General features: G+C 36.9%; 1 protein-coding gene across 10 annotated transcripts in view; it reads left to right on the top strand.

Annotated features, from left to right (window-relative positions):
- TJP1 (tight junction protein 1) overlaps nucleotides 1-22,796 on the top strand; it is a 336,975-nt gene that overhangs the window by 201,638 nt on the left and 112,541 nt on the right. Inside the window, exon 1 of one of the 10 annotated variants that reach the window (XM_074294990.1) lies at nucleotides 15,358-15,976. The exons of 7 other annotated variants lie outside the window; for them this stretch is intronic. In XM_074294990.1, coding sequence (XP_074151091.1) covers nucleotides 15,950-15,976 — 27 coding nt within the window. In that variant the 5' untranslated portion in view covers nucleotides 15,358-15,949. Of the gene's footprint in view, nucleotides 1-15,357; nucleotides 15,977-22,796 lie in introns of those variants that run through there. 2 more of the 10 variants (XM_074294993.1, XM_074294992.1) reach the window with 2 other exon arrangements.

Here is a 22,796-nt window from a genome sequence, read left to right as displayed (position 1 = left end):
ACAAAATACTCAAACAGGTCCATCAATTAAAATATCAAATGAACTTGGAGGAAATTTCTATCACATATTACAGAGTAGAATTGAATTATCTTGAGGATTGTTTGTTTTGTTTTGCTTTTTTTGCCAGGCAATGGGATTAAGTGACTTGTTAAGGATCACTTAGCTTCTAAGTATCTGGATTTAAACTCAGATGCTTCTGACTTCTGGACTAGTACTCTATCCACTGTGCCACACCTCTATCTCAAATTTTTCTTAAATTTATTGCTTTTCACCAATAACATCAATGAATTATGTAGTTCTTAAGGAGTTGTTTTTTAAATAATAGAAAAATTCCACATAAATCTTACTATGATTCACTTCAATTGAATTGACTTAGTAGTCCTTAAGCTTTTTTATAGTAAACATTCTTTAAATATTTTGCAAATGAAAAATACTTTATGGTCTCTCAATGCACCTCCCTGATAACTATTAAAAGAAATCTGTATAGTACTATTTTCAATGCAGCTCTAAATTGTTCTAATTAATCCTTTTGCCAACTTATAATATCCTTGCCCAAAAATTTACTAATTTTAAGAGGAAACTTATTGTATAAATAGTAAAAGTGATGTGTTCACAATAATGTGGATGAGTGTATAAGTTAAAGTATGCTGGAGGTCAGTAACTTCAGTAGCTCTTAGTAGATCAAAACCACTTTCCTTTTCCTTCTTCAAATTTGGATTCATTCTCTTACTAGCTGTGTGACTCCAGAACAAGTCACTTAACCTCTGTTTGCTTCAATAATACTGAAAAAGTGGTCAAAGTGCATGATGGGGTAAAGTTCTGATTGGATGCCTTCATTTATTAAATAAACACTTGTGAAATAAATACCTAGTACCTCATAGGCCCTGTTTGATGCTGCTCACCCATACAGAAAAAAAGGAGTCCCTGACTTGAAGCTTATAGTTTATTGGGGGGAGCAAGGGAAAGGGACAGGAGAAGGGGAGAAAAGCTGAAGAAATTTTAAAAATTATTGTTTGCTTTAATTTCCTCATCTGCAAAATAGGGATAATAATAGTATTTTTTCCAGAGTTGTTATGAGGGTCAATTGAAATAATAATAGCACTGGGCCAGGTACATATTAGATGCTATATTGATCTTAGCTATTAATATATTATTATCTAAGTGTATAATTTCTGACCTCTACTAGGTGCTCATGCTGCTCAATAGTCTTTCTGTTATAACTCTTTATCATTTTCTACAGCTCCAAACTTTACCCTTTCTTGTCAAGGTGCCACTATTTTTGCTACCCTTCCACTCTACAGTGGCTGAACAAACCAACTAGCCCCAGACAGTTACTCTTGGAGGCCTCTGCATTCCTCCATTCTATCCAAACTGGCTTACTTGCTGTTCCACTTAGCTGACATTCCACTTGTCTCTGTGCATTGCACACACCGTTCCTTGTGCCTGAGATGCATTCTCTCCATACCTCAGTAGGAGAATTCATGAGATCATAGTATCAAAGAACTGGGAGGGACCTCAAAAACTCATTTAGTTTACTTAGGTCTCCTGACTCCAGAGTACCACACCACTCTGTCTTACTTCAAGGTTCTGCTCAAGTGTTGGTCTTCTGTAAAAGGCCCATCCAAAATGTTGCAGGTGCTAGAGGGCTCCCACAGAACTTATAGGTATGTATCTCACATTTACATATGTGTGTATGTGTGGTCATACCTTCTCAGATGAAATATTTGTAAAGCACTTAGCACAGTGCCTGACATGATGTAATAGATACTTATCTCCTTTTTTCCCTTCCCCTGTGTGATCTCACCCACCTCTCCTACCCTCATGTCCCTTTTCCTTACCCCCTGTATCCTATAAGCTTCAGGTCAGGGACTCTTTTCTTTCTATATGTGTGTGGCCAGCATCAAACAGGGTCTGTGAGGTAGTAGGCATGTATTTCACAAGTGTTTGTTTAATAATGAAGGTGTCCAATCATTATTCTACTCCCATGATCCACTTTGACCACTTCTCCGGTATTATTGTTAAATCTGGGTTTGATTGCCAAGAAAACTCCACAACAGGGTCACAAAGAGTCATATGTGACTAAACTCCTGAACAGCAACAAAGTAACCAAAACAGAAATTACTCCCCATCCCTATTATACTCCTCCCTTTTCACCCTTCCCTTTCAAGTCTCTTATCTCTGTGCCTGACCTCCCCTTCACTTGTTAAATGCTTACGTAATTTTCCAAGCCTAACTTAAATGGTACCTTGTAGCCTTCATTGATGTCTTGTCAGTAATGACTTTTCCACTCTGATTTCTTATTAGTATTTTGCAGTCGTTTTATGCACATGTCTCATTCTTTTACATTAACTATTATTTGCATATGTTCTGTCTTTACTTAGCCCTTCAATTTCATGAGGATGGAGTTATCTAAACTTTATATTTCTTCCTACACTTAGTTCTCTGTTTTGTATATAGTAAGGACTTAAGACATTTTTGATAAACTGAGTAGAATTGAATCCCTCCCTCTGTATGCCAGGTACTATATATTGCTACTTTTCAGGCCAAGAGATAGTCTGAATCTTAATTACAAGAGGCTCAACTGGGAAGATGTAAGCAATCCTGTCGATGGGGAGGTGAGAAACTGGCTACTCTTTTAGGACAGTTAAGCCTTTTTTTTTAAGTGGAGTTGAAAAAACTTTTTGTAAGAGCTGTGTGACTGGTGGAGATGCGGGCAAAAGGAGAAAGGTGTCACTCATCCATTGACCTTTTCCCTTTTGGGCTTCAACTGGAAAAGTGGTAACTAGAAATTTTTGTCCCATAATCCAAATTTCAGAAGTAGCTACTCGATCCATTTAGCTTCAAAATAAAGAATACTGCAGCAGTATGGTGTTTAACAGCTGCTGGGTGACTGACTAAGACACTGACAATGGTTTTTCCTAAACTGAACTGTGAGTACTCCCTTCATCCCCAGTAGAGAGAGGACAGTAGTGTGTTATAGTGGGAAGCATCCTGGTTCTGGAGGCAGAGGACCTGGATTCCGTCTTTGACAATATCTGGTGTGATTTTTAGCCTCTTTGAGACTCACTTTCTTCATCTGCAAAATGAGATTAGACTTGATGAATGAGTTTTCTTCTAGCGCTAGACCTGTGATCTTTTGCTTCTCTTTATTAATAGTCCTAGTACCTTGCACAGAGCAGAGAGAACATGTTTATCCTTAGACCATGGTCTGGTATTCAGAGACTTTTCAGCTTTTCAGCTGGCATAATTTGAAGGGACCCATGCTGAAATACACATCAGAATAAGGCATTAAAACAGGAGTTCTTAACCCCAGATTAATGGATAAATTTCAGGTGGTCTGTGAAGTTGTATGGGAGAAAAATTTACATTTAACTGAGATTGAATATTTTTATCAGTCATGAATTTAAAAAAAAAAAAACATTCCTAGAAGGGGTCTGTAGATTTCACCAGCCTGCCTAGTAGTCCACCACACAAAAAAAATATGTTAAAGAACCACTGATTTAGAGGAATACTTTAATTGAGATTACACTCTTCAAGATTCTTTTACCACCTCCCCCATCCCTATTCTTATTATCTATAGAAAAATGTTTGTTGAGTATAAAACATTATTGGTCAAGTATCACAGCACTTTATCTGTCAGGTCTCATAGGGTCTTTATTATTATTGCTAAAATTAAAAAAAATCATTGACTGCTACTCATTTCAATTTTTTTTTTTTTTTTTTTTTTTGCAATACAATTATAGGTTTATATGGCAGAAAAGTAAATTAAAGGTTAAAAGTCCATATAGGCTTTTTTGGACCTTTTTTCCCTTCATCTTTAAACCTAGTGATGTATTACATGATATCTAGGCTCTTTTCAGCTCAAAATCCTGTGATCTTCAAGATCGTTTACATCAATAATATATTAAATATCATACCTAACAAGGCTGGCACATTGAATTGAAGCAACTACCAGGTTAATTCTGCAGTTAAAGTTAATCTGAGCACAAACATCCCTGTAGTCAAAGTAAGGTGGCTGATAGGCTTTTGGTTCTTTAGTATACCTTATATGTTGGCCCCTTAATTTATGTGCCTTAGAAATATTCCCCTTTGGAAATGAGGAAAGTGATGGTGACAAGGTATAGCTTTTGCTTGCATCTGCTTATTTTATTCCAATTTACTTTTAGAGAATATAACTTTTAAATTAGTGATAATATTGAAAGTACTTGTACATATGCACAAGACTATTCTGTGACATAATGGGAAGGAATATGGGAGAGGATTCAGAACTGAGTTTGGATACTTGCTCTATTAATCGGTTTGTGATTTTTCTGAGTTTTAATTTCTTCATCTGTAAAATGGAGATAGTATTTTCATTATCCATTTTTCAGGATTACTGTGAGAAAAACACTTTTGTCAGTCATAAAATACTACAAAAATGTGAATAATTTCTATTCTAAGGAAATGTTACTAAGAAATTAGTTTTAAGTCATTGAAATTTTTTTTTATGGAAAATTTTGTTTTATAAAATATACATTAGAATCATGGTTGACTTTTTATTCACATTACTTCTTGTATAACAGTAAATGTCATCTTCAAAAAGCTTTGATTTGGTTGGGAAGATGAAAAACACAGAACATCTTTTACAAAACAACTCATGAACACAGTTAAAATGGATGTGGTGTAAATTGAACATGTAACCTGAAAGAACATAGGGCAAAGAATTAGCTAGAATCAAGTAAACTTCCTAGTAGAGATGTGTCAGGATCTCCCTATTCTCAGGGGCCCCTTTTTAAAAGACATTATAGGATGGTATTATTGAGTGGCAAAAGAGTAGAAAAGGAACAAGAGAGGACTGGAATAGATATTAGTATGAGAAAACTTCATGGATGGGATAACAGGCAGATGATCTTGACTGTGCTTATAAGGCAGCTACAAGAAATGAAGCTGATGAATTGGCAGAAGAGTCTGGGGGCAAGAGAGCTTGGAATGGAATTATCTACACTAAGGGTTTCTCTGTCTCTTTGTGATAAGGATGTAAGTCTAGGTTCCTAAAGGTTATTCTAGGGGAGCCTAAGCTTTGTCAGGTCTTAGAAAGCTTGTATGGCTTTTAGTATCACACCATTTAGTGACACTTTATTTGTTTCTGGGACATGCAGTGGCTCCTTAACAACAGTCTGGCCATCAGAATGATTTTTGTTTTTATCTACAGTAATCCATGAAGACTTGCTACCATAATATGTGAAGGGGTTTTGATATGTCAATGGAAGGAGCATCTACACAAATGGAATATATATCTATAAAAATGGAATATATATCTATATATTATATATATATCTATATATCCCTTAAGTATTAAAAAATCCTGACCTTAATCAAGGTCAGAACGGTTCCATTGTTACTTTTTTACATTCCACTACCTAATTTATGCTCTCATCATCTTCTGACTAACATTTCAACAGTCTCCTAACTGGTTTTAATTAAAATTTTCTCTTCATTCAAATCTATTCTAAGTGGTTGGTAAAATAATATTTTTCCAATACAATTTTTATCACAATTTTCCTGCTTCAGGGTCCCTTTTGCTTTTTATATTTTTATATTGAAATTCATGTACCTAGCATTCTAGGCTATCAATCAGTTTTCTTCCTGCTCTATTTTCTCCTTCACATATATTTTTCCTATCTCATCTTTTATCAATAAGGGACTCTAACTCAACTGACTTACTTATCCCATCTCAACTCTCCTTTAATTCATTTTTGTTTCTCTGAAATCTGCCTCAAAATATCTTCATGCAGCCTTCCTTAACTAAATCCACCTGACTATTTCTCTGTTCTGTTATTTAAAGAAAGTAGTCACATGCAGAACTGCTTCCACTTAATCCAAGTTAAATCCTCCTTCTATCCACCTATGTAGGACTTCTTCACCCCATGATGAAAAAAAGTAGACTGTTTAAGTGTACAGATTATTTCTGTACTATTATGATTTTTGTAAATGATATTTATTTTTATAAAAATACAAGGACAACTTGTAGAATTCTAAAACATACAGCAAAGGAGATAGGTGGATCTTCCCTCCTTTCCTCCTTTCCCCCTTTTCCCCACAGTTTTTTGTTGTTGTTGTTGTTATTCTGATGGTGGTATTTTGATAGAAAATTATTTTAGTTCTAATATACAAAAGTATATATTTTATTATATTTGACTATATTATGATACTTCCTCTTTTATTTAGCTTTAAAATGTCCAAATTTATATCTGAATGGTAGCAGAATCATATCAAGGAAAAATAAATGATACTGTTTAAAAAGCTCATTTAAACATATTCATTATACAAATATAAGTTTATATATACATGCAGGTAGTCAGGCCTGTTCTAATAAATAGTTTTTTCTGAGATTTATAAAGATTTTGCACATATAGTATTTTTACATTCTTAAACTACAAACTGCAAAAAACCCACAGGAAGTTGTATTTGTAAGTGTTGTGGTTAACCAATTTCCTATTCAGTTTGCATTAAATAATCAGAAAAAAATTTTTTCAATCCCAGTACATATTTGGTCAAACCTTATTTTCATTTATTCTCAGAATCTTTGTTATTCACTACTAATTTTCTCTAAAGGATAAATGACCATATGTATAAGAATTAAAGATTCTACATTTTCTGTGCTCTTTACATACTCATAGTTTCTGACCATAGAAATTTTCTGAAGTTGTCATAATGAATTTTGTATTTTTTTATTCCATAAGAGCATATCATAGAATAAAATAAATCAGCAGTGTGTATTTAAGATCACATCAAAAACAGTATGATAAAAATATGAAAACATATTTGCATTTATAGTTAATATTGTTAAAGATATAAAATATGATTAACATGTAAATCAATAAACATTAAATACCTACCATGGCTTTGTGGTAAGCATTAGGAATACTGAGAAATGTGAAAAGACAATCAATTCCTGCTCTCAAGAACTCAAGAGTCTTCCCTGATCCCATATGAAAGGATATATGCATAAGAAACATATATGGCTAAGGCAGCTCGTTTTCACCACACTGTATGGATGGATGCTGATGTTTGGGATTGCTGCTGCTTTCTAATCGTCTTCTATATAGTATATATGGTACATATAATATATATAGTATATAGCCCCAGGGGTGTATAATGAACATTGGATATAATCTACTACATGTTGAACCTAATCAGTGTTGCACAGGTTATTTAGTTACATAGGTGGGGCTTCACAAAGATCAAGATTGTAAGCTTCCTTCTATTTTTAGCTTTTTGCTAGATTCCTTCTTCATAGGAAGAAAGGAATCAGTTTTAGTCACAGTCTTATTAGTTTAAGAGACCCTGAGGCTTTCTATAGCTCTATTTAGATAATAAAACCCTTTATACACTGAAGTAACAGATGAAGTCAAATAAAACAAACCTTAAATTTTTATTTCTGAACAATATGCCAAGTTTCTTTCATAACTTTGATGAGAGGACCACAATCCCCAGAGAAAAGTCTCCCCCAGAGCACTATCTGAAACATATAGTACCATCTATTTTAGCTAAATAGCACTCTCAATCTCAATTCTAGTTTTTGAATTCTATTTCTTGATCATTTTTCCTTCAGTTTCCATCAGAAAATGGCATTTTACTTTTGGCTACAAAATCAATATGGCTCCCTATTAGATTTCCAGGAATCAACTTCATCTAGTGATTATCCAAGTACAGGCTACTGTAATTAGCAAATGGTCAATAACTCTGGGGTTAAGATATCCTACTGTTTCTCTGTTCCAAAACTCTTTTCAAATGCAAATGAATTAGGAGAATTGGGAGGTGGGAAAGAAAAGGTATTGGGATAAAACAGAGCTCAGGGACATCTTTCCTCTTCCTAGCCACTTTCCTGCTTTTATTATGTATATGTAGGCAGCAAATCTTTGATTGTACTCTCATACTTTTATTTTCCAAGTTCAACTTTATTCAGAGACTAATGCTACAATTTAAAACCTGATTTCCACGTAAATTAATTATACAGAGATATTTATATTTTAGCTCTAAAATAACTTTTCTCTTTAAACTTAAGATATATTTATATTGAAAAATCTAAGAAAATTTGAAATAATGGAAAATTTTATATTTGTAAGAGTAGAATCTCAGTTTTTTTCTTCATGACACTAACTGGATTTTTCCTTTCTCTTAGTCTGGAGCATATAGTTTTCAAAGTCCTATTAGAATTGTCATCTAAGTTAAATGTAGCTGTAGATACTAGCTGTTTGACCTTAGGTAAGTCATTTACTCCTGTTTGTCATAGTTTTCTTATCTGTAAAATAAGTTAGAGGAGGAAATATCAAACTACTCCAGTATTCAACTTTGTATCCTACTAATTTGTATATACACGGTATCCTCTGATTCTTAAACCCCACCCTCCTTCCCTTCCTCCCTTTTACTTTACTTGTGGCCTTCTTGAGAGTCTTTTAAGCTGAAACTAATTGTGATGAAGCTAAAATTTCCAAAGGAACACATTTTATTTTTTTATTATAGCTTTTTATTTTCAAAATGTATACATGGATAATTTTCAACATTCATCCCTACAAAACCCTGTGTTCTAATTTTGTCCCTTCCCTTCATCCCCCTCTCCCAGTCAGCAAGTGATCCAATACATGTTAAACATGTGCAATTCCTCTATACATATTTCCATAAATATCATGCTGCCCAAGAAAAATCAGATCCAGAAGGGGGGAAAAAATGAGAAAGAAAACAAACAACGACAAAATGAGTGAAAATACTATGTTGGGTTCACATTCAGTTCCCATTGTCCTCTCTCTAGGTGTAGATGGCTTTCTTCATCACAAGACCATTGGAAGTGGTCTAAATTACCTCATTGTTGATGAGAGCCATGCCTATCAGAATTGGACCTCGTATGATCTTGCTGTTGCCTTGTACAGTGATCTGGTCCTGCTCATTTCACTCAGCATTAGTTCATGTAAATCTCTCCAGGTCTCTCTGAAATCATCCTGCTGATCATTTCTTATAGAAAAATAATATTCCATAACATTCATATACCATAACTTGTTCAGCTATTCTCCAACTGATGAGCATCCATTCAGTTTCCAGTTACTTGCCACTACAAAAAGGGTTGCCACAAATACTTTTGTATATGTTTTCCCCTCCCTTGTGATCTCTTTTACAAGCCCAGTAGAAACACTGCTGGATCAAAGAGTATGCACAGTTTGATAGCCCTTTGGGTATAGTTCTAAATTGCTCTCCAGAATTGTTGAATCAGTTCACAATTCTACCAAGAATGTATTCGTGTCCCAGTTTTCCCACATCTCTTCCAACATTTGTCCTTCTTTTTCTGTCATGTTAGCCAATCTGAGAGATATGTTGTGGTACCTCAGAGTTGTTTTAATTTGCATTTCTCTGATCAATCATGATTTAGAGCACCTTTTCATAGGGATAGAAATGGTTTTAATTTCTTCATCTGAAAATTGCCTGGAACACAAATTTTTCAATGTCTTATTAGAATTAACATCTTTCTGAGTTAAATGTAGCTACAGACACTAGTTGTGTGACCCTAGGCAAGTCACTTAGTCCTATTTGCTATAGTTTTCTTATCTGCAAAATAAGCTAGAGGAGGAAATGTCAAATTACTCCAGTATCTTTGTCAAGCAAACCCTAAGTGGGGTCACAAAGAGGTAGATGAAGCCGAAAGGATTGAACAACATTAAAACTGTGGATTTCAACAGTTTGAACAAAAGCTATAGCAAGTAGAAGAGTATATTTTGCCCCACAAGGCACTGATGGGTTACAAAATATAAATACATAAAATAAGACAAAAGCCCCCTCACTCTTAGAACTTAGTCTCTTATGTGAATTCAACACATATAATAACTATAAGACAAACTAGAGCATAGTAAATATATGAGGAAGCTATAAACATTGCTACCTGAGGATTCAGAAAGGAAACATTATTTCTCTGGGAATATAAAGGAAGGTTTTAGGGGAAAGTTGACATCAGTCTAAGTTTTGAGAAATAGCTAGGGTTTCTACAACTGGAGATAGGAAACATTGGTCACCTGAGGTTTTTCAAGCAATCAGTCCATCAACATTAAACACCTATTATGTGCCAGCAGGATGATGATTTGTTAGGGATGGTATTAAAAGTAGTATATGGGAGAGTTATGAGATAACTGGAAAGTTAGGGAGGTGCTAGACTGGAGTTTGAACTTTATTTGATAGATAGTAGGAGTTAATAAGGATTTTGAACTTAGTGTACAGGTAATGGCGATTTGGTAGGGAGAAGATAATAGGGCAACTAACTATATTAGATCTGATTCCTGACCAAAAGGTATCTTACACAGAATTATGATGTATGTGTTGAGAATGGGGAAGATCATTAACAGGAAGTTAAAAAAAAGTCCTTAGAAGATAGGGGATGACTTAAATAGCACAGTATTAAAGGAGATCTGGCAATTGACTCAGGTGGCAAGGCCACAAAGAACTAATGAAAACATTAGTAATATTAGTAAAATTAGAGGAAGTAGAATCTAGGCTAGGAAAAAAAAAGAATAAACTAAGCAGAAGTAGTTCCTTCTACAACTTTCCCTGGACTGTTGTGAGCTAAGAATTGGAAATAGACATAACCTTTCATTCATCACATGGTATGGTAGAATACTGAACATGGAGGCAAGTTACCTGGGTTTGGGTCTCTGTTAATTAGTTTTTACTTAGTTTTCCCTAATATAAAGTAAGGATAATAACAGTAGCCACCTCCCAGGATTGTTGTGAGGGTCAGTATTTGATAAATTATATTCATAAAAACATATGGAAAATGCTTAACACAGCACTTGACATGTTGTTCAGTCATTCAGTAGTGTCCAACTCTTTGTCCTCTCATTTGGGGTTTTCTTGGCAAAGATACTGGAGTGACTTGCCAGTTGCTTCTTTGGTTCATTTTTCAGATGAAGAAACTGAGGCAGACAGGATTGAATTACTTGCCCAGAGTCAAAGAGTTAATGAGTGATTGAAGCCAGATTTGAACTATGGAAGTCTTCCAGACTCTCTCCAATGTGATATCAAGCTGCCCCTCTAGCAAACAGTAGGTGTTATGCAAATGCTTACTCTTATTTAGTCTCCCTCATACTCCAAATTGCATGTTCTTCTGTAAGTCACTTAACTTCAATTACCTCATCTGTATTAGACATAATAGATAATAAGTTGTACTACCTCATCTAGGATGGTTGTGAGAATCAAATGAGACATAAAATGAATTGCTTATTATGCTACTGGTGAAATTTATGCTTTACTGAAACTTCTGCACAAAATGCATTCTTTTTGGACAGCTACCTTGGTGAGAGGAGGGAATTTGTATCCCTGTTCCCAGGGCTCAGATAATCTCCTTACTACTAATGTTCAGAAGGAAACAGTTAGGACTTGGGTAGATACTTTTAGTAACATATTAAGCTTCTGAGGTTTGTGAAAAGATGAATATGTGGGAAAGATTGGGAAGAGCAGAGCTTCATTTCACTTGCTATTTCACCTTAATAATATTGAGTTTTGTTAGTAGCCTTTATTGGGGATTGTATCAAGGAATGGGAGGATAGAAAAGTTTCAAGTATGTATGGGCTTAGAGTTTATAATGGATATTTCTTTGCAACTAATACTTTGATTCAATTCAACAAGATTTTAAGATCTTGCAGTGTAAAGAGTGGTTTTCAATCTTTTGATGTTAATATATATTCAAATAATACTTTTAAATGTGTAGTTCTAACTGTATGTTGGGATAGAGCTTGTAAGTGAATGAAGAAATAAATGAAAAAAAATTTTAGATCACTTTTTTATGTGCAGGTTGTTTGCTAAGGTTTTGGGGATACAAACACGATAGCATTTATACAGCACTTTAAGACTTACAAAACGCTTTACAAGATTTTCTTATTTTTTCTTCACAACTTATTTTCCCATTTTTCAGATGAGGAAACAGAGTTTTTTTTTTTTTTCCCCTGAGGCTGGGGTTAAGTGACTTGCCCAGGGTCATACAGCTAGGAAATGTTAAGTGTCTGAGATCAAATTTGAACTCGGGTCCTCCTGAATTCAAGGCTGATGCGCTATCCACTGCGCCACCTAGCTGCCCCAAAACTGAGTCTTTTAAAGGTTAAGTGCAATCACTTAATCAGTCACAGAACTAGTGCTGAGGTCTTCCACACTACAAATCTAGCACTATCTATGGGGACCCTAGGGAGGGGTTTATTAGACACTAGTTTGAGGCCTTTAGGGAATGATAAAGCCTACATGGGAGGGATGGGCAGGAAAGGGAGTGTCTGAACATTAGTGGGATGGTAAATTGATCTCTAAATTGATTCTAAATCCTTTCCAGGAATCTTGTTACTATGATTATATTTGATTTGATTACTGAATTCAGAGCCGGCAGTGGAAGGCTGGAGGGGCAGTGAAGCATAATCGCATTTGGTGATTTGGAAGGCTAGATTAGCTGGTTGTGCTGGTACAATTCACTCCCTAGTTTATATGGTTAGACCCCAGGGTTGCAATTCAAAAGATAAGTGGATTAATATCCCTGGGCCAGGGGAACTTTTTTTTTTTTTTTTTTTTTCTGGTGTTTAGTCCAGATGTACTGCTCCAAGTGGGGAGAAACATTAGAAGATAGCCGAGGTGGATGGCTGAAAGGGATATGAAGCATGTTCCATGACAGTGTACAAATACACATTTGCTGTATTTTCCATGGAAGTTACTCTCCAATTTTTTTTTTTTTAACAGATGACCTGTAACTCTAAAATGCCATATTTACCACGTTTCTTTCTATTTCTGGGTATGACAACAACTGTTCTTTGGGTCATTAGGATCTAAAGAGGTCCAGCATTGTAGAGAGTTCACTTTCAATTAATTTCTAAGTCATATGGATTACATCTCCATTATGTCTGTGGAAACTTTTCTATCTCTATTACCTCCATCCCAGTGTACTAGCCTTTGCTACAGCTAATAAATATAAATTCCTTGAGGGCAGGGAAAATTTATTATTCTTTTCTTTATTCTCAGTACCAGTGCCTAGTACTTAGTAATTGCTGAATAAATGCTTATTAACTTTTTTTCTGGACTATAGAAGTAGCCTCTTATTAGGTTTTCTTTAGTCTCTTTTCCCTCCACTACATTCAATTCATTGTTCAGAAATTAATATCCCTAAAGCATAATTTAGGTCTTGCTAATTCCTTGTTAAATTTTTTTTCAATGGCTCTCTCAGAATAAGCTCAAACTTCTCAACTTGGCATTCAAGGCTCCCCAGTATCTTTCCTTACTCTTCCCTAAAAGAGAAACAAAAACAAAAAACAGTTAAAAGGCAATTTATCATTTCTTGAACCTGCTTCTCCCTTTCTGGTGAATTTGCTGTTATTGTTCTCTTTGCTTGAAATGACTCATTCCCTCTATATCTCTTTAAGGTCGAGTTTAAATATGCTCCTTCCAACTCCTTCAATTTCATATTGTCTCATTTTCTCTAATTTGAAACTTAACACTTGACATATTCTGTCTTATGCTCTTGTTATTTGTACATTTGCGTTATGTCCCCACTGCTCCCAGGCTATAAACTTTGTCAGTCATCTTCATTGACCAACTTTAAAATATAATTTCTTATACACAGTAGGCACTCAATACATCAGTCAATAAACATTAACTACTATGTACCAAGCAACACCCAAAAAAGGGCAAAATATCTGCCTTCTAGGAGGAGCTCACAATCTCATGGGATAAGTAAAATAATAACAATAATAATAATATAAATAAGTTATATAACAAGATAAATAATTGAGAGAAAGTACTGGAAGCTTCCTGTATCAGATGGGATTTAAGTTGGGACCTGAAGTAAACCAGTAAGTAGAGGAGGGAGCACCTTCCAGGCTCATGAGGGAGAGCCAAAGAAAATGCAGAGCTGAGAGTTGGAGGGAGGGTATTGTTCCTGGAACAATAAGGGGTCACTTTGTGTCTTTGGTTGAAGAGTTTGTATTGGGAAGAATGAGGGAGGAAGGAAGATGGCGAAATGTTCTACACTATTTTGTATTTGATTCTAGAGGCATATGGAATTTATTGACTCCAGGTTGATATGGTCAGACCTACCTCTTTAGGAAAATCTCTTTGGTGGCTGAATGGAGGATAGATTGGAGTGGAGAGAGACTCAAGACAGGCACACTCACAAGCAGGCTACAGCAAGAGTTGAGAAGTGAGATAAGGCTACAGTGGAGTGATTGGCAGTATCAGAGGAAAGATGGTCCAATGAAGATATATAGCAAAGATGAAATTGACAGGACTTGGCAACAGATTGAATGGATGCTATTCATGAATTGTATCAAGTATTCTCCTGTAGTCTTGCTATTTCTATGTAACTGTAAGCAAAACTTATTTTACTGTGCCCCTTATAAACTCCCATCCATCTCATTTCCTACCCTTCCCCCAAAAGGCTTTTTCTTTACTGTCATAGTATGAATTATACAAATCTTCTCCTATTGGGAAAATCTGAGGGATCCTTCAAATTCTATTCTTGGTCCTAGAACTATGGAATCAGATTTTGGAGCTGAAAGGGACAGAAGAGGTCATTTAGTCCAACCTCTCATTTTTCCAGTTGGGAAAACTAGGAGGGGTTGAATTGAATTGACTAGGACTTATTAGCTTGTCTCCTTATGGGATCAGATTTTGGAGCTGAAAGGGACAGAAGAGGTCATTTAGTCCAACCCCTCATTTTTCCAGTTGGGAAAACTAGGAGAGGTTGAATTGAATTGACTAGGACTTATTAGCTTGTCTCCTTATGGCAAAACTAATTGCTAGGGATAGTTGCAAAAAGGTCTCAGGCTTGATATGTCGAAAAACTTCCTAACAATTAGCTCTGTTCTAAAGCAGAATGAACTTTCTTTCCAGAGATTGTCAGTGGTAAAGGCGGACCTGATGAACTACTTGGTTGTATTCTTACACGTGGCCCTGCTATTCCTGAAAGGAAAAAGAAATTTTCACTTTTAAACATGCAATCCTATGAACACTTGGTTAGTAGGGAAAGAACGTGGGAATCCATTCCTGACCTAGAGTATGAAGACTCGAAGCTGGCTCCCTCTTTTGGTCATGAATGGCGGTTGGAGGGTGGTCTAGTGGTCCCGGTCCTCAGTCTCCTCGGGCTATTTTTTGCTTAAAAGAACAATAGTTCACCTTCTACCCGGGCGGTAGTTCCAAGTTCGCAGTGCCTTGGCCGAGTCCCAACTCTGTTTCCTTCCATGCAGCCACATTCCTGGAGGGTTCCAGGCGTGCCTAGAACCCCGGGCTCCCCACGACTCTCCTTCCTCTCTCCGCCCCCAGAAACGCCTCCGTGGCTCGGGCCCGAGGGCTGGGCATGCTCAGTAAGCAAGGGCAGATGTGAGCGCCGCTGGCCGGCCTGGGGTTCTCGGCTCCGGCTTCTTGTAGTGCCCCAACCCCTTCTCTTCTCAACAGGGAGACTGGTTAAGTTGGGCACGGAGGACTCCTCCTGAGCAAGAGAAGGAGGTAACTTTCGGGGGTGGGCCGCCTGGGTCCGAATCCTTTCCTTCGTAAAGCCGCGGTCTCGGCTGGACGGGGCGTGAGCGACGAGGCCGGCCTGGCTCCGGCTGGCATGGCGCCGGTTGCCGAGAGAGACGGGTGGTAGCTGGGGCAAAGAAAGGAACCTGGGGTCGCTTCGGCTCCGACCGCTCCGCGGAGCCCCCCTCAGCTTTCGGCATCAGCCGGGAGGCCCCGGGCCGAGGGCCGACGCCGAACGACTCCGGGACTTTTGTCCAAGTTGAATCCCCTCCCCCTGGGCCGGGCCTGCGCCGCTGGCCCCCGCCCCCGGCCCCGCTCGCTCGCTCGCTCCCGGGAGATGTTTATTTGGGCAGCGGCGTGAGAGGAGAGAGCTGCGGCCGAGCTGGAACTGCAGCTTCTGCCTTAAGAGTGAAGAGCCTCGCTTGGCGCGGGAGAGACGCACAAAATGTCCGCCAGAGCTGCGGCCGCCAAGGTAAGAAGCACGGGGGCCGGCGCGGGAGCGAGCGAGGCTGGGGTCGGGGCAGGGCCCGAAGCTCAGCCAGCCTGGGGCTGGGGAGGCTCCCACGGCTCTTTCTTTTTCCCTATCTCCCACTGAAGAGCTGGGTCTGGGAGCGTCTCTATCGGGCACTGAGCCCCGGTCAGGACGAGGACCTGGCGACTGCGTCCGGGATGTAGAGGTTCTTCACCAAAGGGACCTCCCACCTGTTGACTGGCGGGCTCGCGCCGGGGCGGATCCCCTAACCCCTTTGGCCTCGCTCCTACGAGGGCGCAGACCCCGCTATACTCCCCCGGCGCCGGGCCAGGTGAGTAGGACACCGAGGCGCAGCTCCGCCCCGGGAGTGGCCTGACTTTTAGCCCCGAGCCAGGGGGAGGGGCCCTGGTGGAGGGGTGGCGGCTCGGCCCCGCCGGATTGAGCTCGGAGACGACCCACCCGAGGATTGGTCTTCCGGCCCTGGCAGAGTAGGTGGCGGAGAAGAAATACCGGCCCTGGGAGTTAGCGTTGGTGACTGGGGAGAAGGCTCGTTCGGGTGGGGCCGCCGTGGGCGACGCCGAGGCAGGTGCATCCCTCCTCCCTGTTCCCTCCTCTCTCCCTCCAGAGCCGGCCCCCGGACTAGGGAAGCACCCCTGCTGGCCGCTCGAGAGCTTTGGGGGGTGCTTTGAGAACCACCCGGCGTCCTGCGGCTCTGGAGGGAGCGCGTCTGGAGTAGAGGGGAGGGGCGGGAGAAGTGGGGCGGCCCCCACCGCTCTGAAAGGATCGTCCGCTCCCCGGTGAAACCGGCTAGTTTCGATCTGATGTCATTGATTGTGGTATGCGCTCCCTGCCTTGGTTGCGATAAGGCTCCGGACCCGGACTCAGCAGCTCCTAGTTGAGCGCGGAGCTGACTTCCCTCAGACCGCTTTCTCACTAACATTTGTCAACAAGTGATCTATCCGAGAAGAGTTTGTCCGACTCCCTTACCGCTTAACGATTTTCATTTTAAAACTTATTGTGGCTGAATGCCTGATTTAAAAATATAAGCGCATATTAAGATATATATTATGTGCTGTTAAAGTCATCAAAGACCACTTGCAAACAAGTGCTTCCTCACATTTTTCCATATGCTGTGACTTTAGACCATTTTTTGGAATTAATTAAAAGTAACTATAACAAAATTTTATGAGTTTAGTAAAGTTAATTCACTTATTTCTATCTGCAGTACTAGAAACTTCCCTTTTCTGAATGGATTCAAAGCACCGAGGTTACCAAAGCAATCTATTTTTCTTTATTGAAAAACACATGTTCATATATACCATGGAAAGAAGGCTACTTGAAGGCTGTATGTATGGTCTTAACTCTGGACCTGTCGCTTTGAAGTTTCATTCGGTAATTACTAGGGACTGACTTTTAAAGACACCTAAGAATGACTCATGAATTTAGTCTTTTTTTCCCCTTTGGTTCTGTAACATTGAAGTAGCATCTCAGTGAAAAATTTGCCACTGAAATATAACCTGCAGAATTTTCACACAAAACTGCTTGAGTTATTTTTCAAACAGGGCATTTTCTATCCTCACAAGAGGAGAAAAATATTTTCCTTTAGACAGAATGTAACTTCTGCAGTGTAGGTAGTGTGAGTAGCAGGAAGGGGAAAGAATACTTGATTTTTTGTTCTAGGCAGATTTTTCAGAAGACTTAGACTTGGAAATGTTTTCTTTGTGAAAAGAGAATGAGGAATATTTATTTTCATGTTTTTTGGTCTTTTTATGGATATGGTGTATTGCAAAGTAGAGCCTGTATTCCTATTGGTTATTATAATTTGATCAGATGTAATTTGAAAGTCTTTTTGCAAATATTGTAGAATATGTATAATTGATTTTCACCTTAATTTCCCCTAACCTTTGAAACACCTACATTTACAATATCTTTTTAGATGTTTATTTAAAAAAAAAAAAAGAGTGAACCTATTAAGAGGTAGAGAAACATTTTAATATAAAAATGCTTTTATTGAGGTTTTCTTAACATTAACCTGAGGGATTTCGTGAGCATAAAATGAGATAACATGTAAAATACTTAACAAAACTTATATTAGGCATTATTATTGAAAATTTTTTTTCTAAAAACTTCTATCTAAAGTTTTCTAATAAAGCATATTAAACTTCAGTCACTAGAGTTGATATATGAAATGTGCAATTTATGGATCTAGGGCTTTTTAGGATTTTTTTACTTCTCTCCACCTTAAAAATGTTTCAGTCTTTGGGCTGTTTTGAAAGTGGAGAGAAGTGTGTCATTTCATGTTTGCTCTTTTTTATCTGGAACTGTAAACTTAATTTTGACCATGGGTACACTCTATGCAGAATAGGAAAAATAATAGTGATAATCTTCATTACCAAAGAACTATTTGAGAACTGAAGATAAAGGATACATTTGGGAAACCCTGTTAGTGGTTGTTTATATCTTTGAATCATCAGAGATTGCAGAAGGAATTTTTTTGAAACTTGAAGTTAAAGTGCCATCCAAGTTCCTGAGCTCCTTTGCTGTAGAGGGAGCAATGGAATTTAATTTGAAATTTGGGAATTGGATATGTGCTTATATAATTTTAATATGTTTTTAAGCACAATTTTCCTTATGTGTTGCTAGAAATTTTTTCTCCTGTCAGGAAGGATATTACAATCAATGGAAATCATTGAAAAAAGTGCATTGATTTATGGGGTATTTGATATATGGATATGTGTGGGGGGGTGTGTATTTCTATCTATAAATATATTTCTAGGCTGTCAAATTAGGTGCCACTTGTATTTTAGCAACTTCATAGCACAGCTTCAGAATTATATGTAGGCTACTAATTCATAAGATACTCTTAAAGAGATGAGTGACTAATCTTTTAGGTCTGGGTTTTCTTGTAAGTAAATATAATTACGTAGTTAGGAATTTCAGATCTGTCAAGTAATTGAGGATATGCTGTAAACCCTGTACTATGCTTAAAATAAAAAAATTTTTAAATTTAACATATTTCTGAAAACAGTTTCCATCAAAGTCCTTCAACTTATGTTAGACATCCAAAGTGGTAAAACTAGAATTTATCCATTATTATAATACTAATGATAATTGCTTTCCTTCTTGGCCTCTGTATTTTCTGAGTTCTGTTCTGTGGTGGCACAGAGCTAATTAACATGGGTTGAAAGAGCTTTTGTTTTTAAGCTTTATATATTTTCATTTTGGAAGCTTTCAGGCTTAATACAAAATCTTTTTAGGTTGCTTTTAAATTCTTTTGTTTCAGAAAGCCTTGGTTTCTAGTACATAACTACTCATCAGTAAATTATAACAAAAATTCTCTAAACAAAAAAATAACCACACTGCTGTGTAAGTTATGAGGTTGAAACTGATCTTTTGCTCTGAGGTCTGTAATGCTATTTCTTGTTTTGTTGGCAGGAAAAAAGATTATAGTAACTTCATTTTTTTTTTTTTTTTGTTTGTTTGTTTCAAAGATTGGGAACAATGCAGCAGTCCTAACTTAGTTGCTGTTAAATTTTCTCTTTAGAGCTAAAGTGCTAATGTAAACCTCTTAGGCAATATGGCATATTGGAATGCCAGACTTTGATTAGGAAACTAGCCACTGCCATTTATTGTGTGTCCAGGCAATGGTCACTTCATCTTTTGGAGGCTCAGGTTCCTTATCTGTAAAATGCAGGATACAGGAAAGTATCTACCTTTGCAGCTCTAAAGAGTCTATGAATTTAGTATCTTATATTACCACAAAATAAAATTTAGTCTGATAATATGTACAAGACGACATAATATCACATGCTGTTAATGTCTTTTCTTCCAAAGACCTTTAATGTGACTCTAAATTGGCTTATTATTGTATATTCCCAAATGGTGACTAGATAAGATCATCGTTTTTAAGATCAAGTTTTAGTCTTTGATCATATAATAAAGATTTCATATATAAAAGATATGTCTTTATATCTAAAGTCTATGATTTAGAAAAATTTTCTGACAAATTGGGATTGAAAAACTGCTCCATGGAAAAATAATTCATGCTGAAAAATCACCTAAATTTTATATTCTTTAGTCTTATGGTAAAGGATCTTAGAATGGTTTCTTTCAAGAATTTGAAAATAAATTTACTCAAATGATTTTTAAATGTTCACATAGTTTCTGAAGCCAAATACTTAGGTGAAAACAGGACTTTTGCTGTTCTTGATGAAAAGGTGTTCATTTATTTATAGTAGAGAATGGTGGGTTCAAGTTGCTTCTTTCCAGGTTAGCAAGGTGCTTTGTTTCTAACTTGTTCTGCAGTCTATAAATTCTTAATAACAGGTGGGGCATGTTTGTGGTTGAAGAAGCAGGGAATCTTTCCTAAAAATGAACTAAAGGAGATGTATAAAAACTACTATGAAACTTAAGTATACCTATACAATTTTAAAAGAGCAGTGATGCTGAAACTAGATTTTATATAATGTGTTTGTTTTTAAGCTAGTACTTTTATGTTAACTTATTTTAAAAAATTCATTTTCTTAATATTGAATGTTAAGATTTAGGTGTTGAGCTGTGAGCTCAACTAAAAAGTTCCTCTATTCTAGCTATTCTTACTATATGTTTCAAGACAAGAGTAACATAGTTTGGGTTAACATAGTAGAATATCTAAAAGACTATATAAGTGAATAAAAGTTATAGGGGTCATTTATTTGTGTCTGTCATATTGGGAAGAGCAGAGGCACAAGTTAAATAATTGTGTTGGAGTAACCTTCCCTTCTCTTGTGGTCCTACTGTAATTTGAGGTCACAAGATCTCTTTCAGCCCTTCTGTGCTCATAGATAGTAAGAATAGGGGGAAAAAAGATTCTATTGCTTCTTTTATTATAGTTACTATGCTAATCATTGGGGATGCAAAAACAATTTTTTTTTCCTGGTTTCAAGGAGCTTGCCTTTTATATCTTATACTGTATCTATATGACTATTAATTAGCTTTATCAAAATTAGTATTTATTTTGTTTTTATAATTAAATCATTCTTTACCCTTTATAATCTGATCCCTTCCTATTTTTTCTGTTGTTCTTATACCTTCTTCCTGGTATACTCCTCCCCTCACTTATACAGTGACCCATGCTTCCTGTTTCTTCCAGACTGACAGAAGACACTCTCATCTCCTGAATCTGGGCATTTTTCAGTGGCCATCTTCAGTGACCTGGAATTGTCTCCCTCTGTCTTGACTTTTTTGATTTTCTTTTTCTTTAGGTCTCAGTTAAAGTCCTACCTTCTCAAGAAACTTTGTTGACTTTTCTCATTAATCTTAATGATTTTCCTTTGAGATTATCTTCAGTTTATCCCGTTTATATCTTTTTTTTAATACATAGTAGTTTTCATATTATTCCTGCATGGGTTTCTTGAAAACAGGAATTGGTTTTGCTTTTCTTTATATCCCTATAACTTAGCATAATGCCGCCTTTTCCATAGTAGGTACTTAATGCTTTCATTTGACATTGAAAACCAAGTCTATGTTACTAAACCTTAGTTACTTAATGAATTTGTGACACAGATATTCTTTCCACCAATGCAGGTTATAACCTTGCATACTTTTTCATTCTATGTTCCTTAAAACTTCCATAGATATTTTACTTTTTTCTTATTTAGACTGAAAAAGTTTTACTGATCAGTCAATCTACAACTATAATGTAGGAGCTGTGATAGGCCATGAAAATACAAGTACAAAAAGTGAAATAAATTGGATCCTGAGGAACATTACACATTTTTGTATAGGCATATACAGAGTAAAGTAAAAGGGAATAATTATAATTAAATGCAATAATTAAATTTTTGGGGGGAGCAGGGCACTAAATTTGGGAGTAATGAAGAACAACTTCATGCCATGGTGTTTGAGTAGCATCTTGAAAGAAAAAAAATTCTTCAGTCAGACTGGAGAAAAGAGAACACATTTCAGTTATAGGGAACAAGTACAGAGAAGAAAGGAGGAGTGTAAAGAGAGAGACAGATACAGAGAAAGACAGAGAATCCAAACAGGAGCCTGTTTAACTAGATTTTAAATGTAAGAAACGAAAATAATATATAATGAAATTAGAGAGAGATGGAAGGGGAGGGGTAAGGCAAGATTGTGAAGGTCTTTAAAAGCTTAGTGGAGGAGTCGATATTTTCTGATAGAGAGTTCATTGGAGTTTGAGTGGAGTTGAGACTTGGTCAGTTCTGCACTTATAAAAAATCACATGGGCAACAGTATGCAAGATAGACTTGAAATAGGGAGAGAATTAAGGCAGAGATTCCAGGTGTAGTAGTCTAAGTGAGAGGTGATAAAGGTCTTAAACTGAGGTTTGAGTAGACAAAAGTGGTGAAATGTTGTGAAGATAGAAATGGATAATTGATTGGATATGTGAGATGAATGGAGAAGAGGAGTTGAGGAAAATTGAGGTTGGGAATTCTTGGAGTAGAATGGTTGGAATGATGGAGCCATCAGAAATAGGAAAGTTTCAAGAAGAGAGGATTTAAAAGGAGATCAGATGGAGGAGAGAGATTGGAAATTTCTTTGAAGATGAAAAGGTTTAAGAAGAATGAAGCATATGTAGTGATAGGAAGTTACAGTCAGATGGGGAGGTTGGGTTTTTTAGTTAAAGAAATGGATAAAAACACTTGTGCAAAATGGCAAACTCTACTACTGTCAATTCCTATGTGGCTGAGGTATAATGAAAAAGTATGTCAAAAATTTTTTAAAGAAGCTGAGGAGTTGGAAGTTTGAGGCAGCATCTATATGGATATTGAAGTTTCCTATTATAAGAATAAGCATTGGGGAGGAGAAAAAAGAT

The sequence above is a fragment of the Sminthopsis crassicaudata genome, chromosome 2, assembly GCF_048593235.1.
Source record: "Sminthopsis crassicaudata isolate SCR6 chromosome 2, ASM4859323v1, whole genome shotgun sequence".
In the NCBI taxonomy this organism is placed as follows: Eukaryota; Metazoa; Chordata; class Mammalia; order Dasyuromorphia; family Dasyuridae; genus Sminthopsis; species Sminthopsis crassicaudata.
Note: the sequence above shows the minus strand (reverse complement) of the source record. Positions and strands in the feature narration are given on the sequence as shown.